The sequence below is a fragment of the Sceloporus occidentalis genome, unplaced genomic scaffold (assembly GCF_023333645.1).
Source record: "Sceloporus occidentalis isolate IW3139 unplaced genomic scaffold, rSceOcc1.0.p SCAF_32, whole genome shotgun sequence".
Taxonomy (NCBI): domain Eukaryota; kingdom Metazoa; phylum Chordata; class Lepidosauria; order Squamata; family Phrynosomatidae; genus Sceloporus; species Sceloporus occidentalis.
The window spans coordinates 2,345,976-2,350,135 of NW_028317012.1; the positions used below are offsets into that span (position 1 = coordinate 2,345,976).

A 4,160-nucleotide genomic window follows, 5' to 3' on the forward strand; every position below is an offset into this window, starting at 1 on the left:
GAAAACCCATCAAACCTTCAAAGAGCAATCTCCACTTGCAAAGTATATAATTCTTCTATCTATATATCCATCCATTAATTACCTTTTATTTCTATATTATAACTAAATTACAACTCCTTCTGAAGCTCATTAAGTTGCAAACCCAAATTGTCTGATTTTTATTGTACTGAATGCAGTCTATGGCCTATGATTGTTTTGAATATATATATATATATATATATATACACACACACACCAGTTCTTCTTTAACAGTCTTATTTTCATCATACAGTACTCCCTGTGCTCAGAATATGAAACAGAGTACTACTTTATGTATATTTTCTTCTATTAAAACCTCTTTTAATTTGATATTGTCAGGTTCAAGAGGTGCCTTTATGTTTTTTCTATAACATTTTATTTTTTCCTTTACAGGACAACCCCCACACCGAAAAAATGAGATTTAGAAACACTTAAAGATTAATCTTGTATTTTTTCAAACAATTAAAAAAAGGAAATGCATATATTTATATTGACCAAAGACCAACATAACTCACTGTACAGCTGCCTTGATTTTATAATTTACTTCAAAGATATTAACGATCCATTTAAATACAAAATTGCTACATTAAATATACAGATACAAATCTTGTATTTTCTTACAGGAGTGTTTAAGACATCAGTTAGACCAGTCAAACTGTTAAAGGAAGGAACAAAAGTAATCTGTATTGTTAATTTTGTACTAATTTATTCTCTTGGTGGTGGACTGATAAATCGCCCAGGCTTTATATCAATAATAAATTAAAAAAATATGTCCAATGCTTGCAGAAGAAGCCATAATTAAATGCTGGACATACCTTTCTTCATTTCATAAGAAGTCTCTTTGCTAAGGTCTACTTGAGACTGGCTTCTAAGTCTGCACTCTTTGGCCAAAGCCTCAGCTCTGTTTAGGACAGTCTGCGTTAATCCATTGAAATGTGGAGTGCTGTTGGCTGGTGAAGTTGTACTGGGTCCATGGTGACTGTGAAGGTGACCAAAAGAGCCATAGTTCGTATAACCAGGGTAAAATGGTGTACTGTAATACAGGGGTCGGGATAATACAGGGTTGGCGGGGAAGTGGCATGGTGTAGAAGGAGATCTGGATGGTGAAGAAGTACTGCCAACCACTGACTGGGATGAAGTTGAGCCTGGCCCAGGAGAATTGCTTTCTTTACTCTTGTCCGAAGAGGTGGCTATCTCTGCCAAGGACCACAGCTTTGGCTTAGAAGTGGAGGCTGGGGGAGAATGGATAACTGAGGTGGCATTGCTTGTTAGTGTACCATGCTGAATTTGGGTACTCCTATGAGCCAGGTCGATGGGATGCACTTGGTGGTGTTGGTGATGAAGTTGCTGAACTTTGGGATGATGGTTGTGATGATGATGATGATGATGTAAACTTTCCTCCTCTGATGCCTTTGGAGTCTGTACAGTTTGACACAGAGATGGAGAAGATGGAGCATTGACTTTAGAGATGAGATCTGTTCTGTCTTCTATATCATTTAATTCAGATTCACTTCTGATGGGGTCAGTTTCTTTTCCCTGTAGTGAGTTGCCTTCTAAACGATCAGGCTCCTCCAGGCCTGGACTCCTTTTTCCTTAATAAATGAGACAGATGCCAGCAAGTTTAGTTGTCATTTCTCATAAGTAAAACACAGGTCAAGCCCAATGTGGCAACATGTTATTAAATTATTGTTACACCTATTTGGCGTTAACCCTACACTTCATGTGTTACATTTTAAAAATCAATATCAAATTTGCTTCATCCCACACAATAACCACACATGATTCTTGTAGGGTTAATGTCTCTGTTGTAGATATTAGCATATTACTATGATGTGGAACCCACCAGGTTAAAAGATCAAATTAGCTTTAACTCCCCATTACCATACAGAAAATGTAGGGTTCTACAACACTTCGAGCTAGATCTTCAATACCAACCTGTATCCCCCTCCGGATCCCTATTTTCTTCTAATTTTTGTGTGTCATCTTCGTCATTTTTCTCTAGATCAATGTTCTCCTCATCCTCCTCATCCTCGCTCCTGTTCCTAGGGGTCCAAGTCATTTTATTCTCCTTTTTCAGCCTTCTTCTTGCATTTGCAAACCATGTGGAAACCTGGGTGAGAGTCATCTTGGTGATGATTGCCAACATAATTTTCTCGCCTTTGGTGGGGTAAGGATTCTTCCTGTGCTCATTGAGCCAGGCCTTCAAAGTTGCAGTGGCATCTCTGGTAGCATTTTTTCTATATGCAGGGTCTCCATAAGGATAAGATCCCAAGGGGGCAGCATAGGGGTGATACCCTAATGATCCAGCCATGCCTGTACTGTGGTCATAAGGTGAGCCCTGCACAGAATAACAATAATAATAATGATAAAATGAGTTGTCTCTGCTATAATTAAGCACAAATAAATCAAAATTAAAATTTCATTCTTTATTAAATACATAATTGTTAAATACATGTATGTGTATTTATGTTTAATACATAAATAATAAAATAAAATATACATAAATGCAAATGTAAGGAAAACGGAAACAGGTGTGTGACAGACATGCAAATACTGACTCCTTAAATTTACACTAAATATACACATATAAAATACATTATGTTTTTGGCTGCCTTATTAAAGCAAATATACCTTTTCAGATAGTTTTTCTTATAATTGGCCTATTAATTCCCTTCTCAAAGATTTACCTAAATTCATTTCAATTTTTCCTATTTTTGCAATTGGGAGCAGAGAGCCAAACAAGGGGAAGGATCTGCTTCTGCCCTCTAATTCCCAAAGTAACCACACCTAGGAATGGGTTTGTGACAGGGAACCACAAAACTATAAATTAAAAAGTTCACAAACATCTAATTAAATTTGCAGTTGCTTGGGGTTTTATACTGCTAATTAAATCAATGCGGAGCTAATAAACTTAATGAAAAACATTTCTAGACAACAAATGTAAAAACATCTAGAGTATATGATATATATATAGATATATATATATATAGATATATATGTACACACATATATACACACACATGCATGTATAGACCACACCTCAGTACATTATATTACATATATACAGATAAGCTGTATTTATATACAATTAGATTATTCATAATCATGCTGTATTGATTCCTTCTTCAGTTATTAATAAATTAAGCAATTGTTAAATCTTTTTAAAATTGCTTCTACAGTGAATCTCGATATCATTTTTAATGTCTATATTTCTGGATCCTTGATTCCTCTTATTTTATTCTTCTCTGTAAGCTACCAAGAAAATTTCTAATGGACGAAATGTTCATTCCCAGTCTGATTTACAGATCTGAAGTAAGCAGATTCAAGAACTAGATGCTTTAAAGATCACATTTCGATTTGGGGACTTTTCTTCCTGATGGAGGAATCCTCTGTAATTGAAAACACACTTGAAATTTCAGATAACCTTTTTTAACGCTTCTCATTCGGGAACCTCGATTTAAGTAAATGCAATGTAAGAGCATTTTAATGTATACCTTTACTGTATGAGTAAAAATACATCTCGGATATGTTGAGGTAGGTTCGGGCTTAGTTTTTACTTATAGGAGCTAGAATGTTGAATCGTTTGCTGCCATGTTTTTTTTAAACATTTTTTAACTTTCATACTAATTGGATCGGCAACAGCCACCTAGACCACTCCATGGCTTCATTGCAATTCAGTTTTAAGAGTACTATTGTCACTTACCACATAGGAAGTGAATGCAGCAGCTGGATCCCCACTGTACTGTAGGGGGGAGTTGAAGCCAGCAGAACTAGCTGTAAAAGCTGTAGATCCAGCATAAGGGGAGAAGGCAGAGCCAGAGGAAGACCTTCCAAGCTCATCGGTCCTGGGTCCAGAGATGACACTGGTACTGTAAGCAGGGCAGGAGTATAGAGCCAAAGAAGCAGATGGTTGGTATAAGTAGCCCTGAGGATAGGACATGGCAAGACACATACATATACTCTTATCTTTGGAGACACACACTGCGAGAAAAAAGGGGGTCAGTCCTTATTGGGATATCCTGGAAAGAGACAAAAACAGGCAGTCCCGCCAGTCACAGAGCTGAAAAAAGCCCTTCAATTCCTGCTGTCTCTTGCTGCTGATTCCCTCTCACTCACTCTCTTCCTCTGTGTTCTTCTTGCTG

The 4,160-nt window shown here is 36.9% G+C and overlaps 1 protein-coding gene across 1 annotated transcript; it reads right to left on the minus strand.

Moving 5' to 3' along the window:
- Nucleotides 1-816: 816 nt before the first annotated feature.
- On the minus strand, nucleotides 817-3,958 carry LOC149298471 (iroquois-class homeodomain protein irx-5-like). The gene is given in 3 exon segments (XM_089487397.1): nucleotides 817-1,568; nucleotides 1,927-2,356; nucleotides 3,722-3,958. Coding segments are annotated over 3 exon segments (1,419 nt in total).
- Between the last annotated feature and the right edge of the window lie 202 nt (nucleotides 3,959-4,160).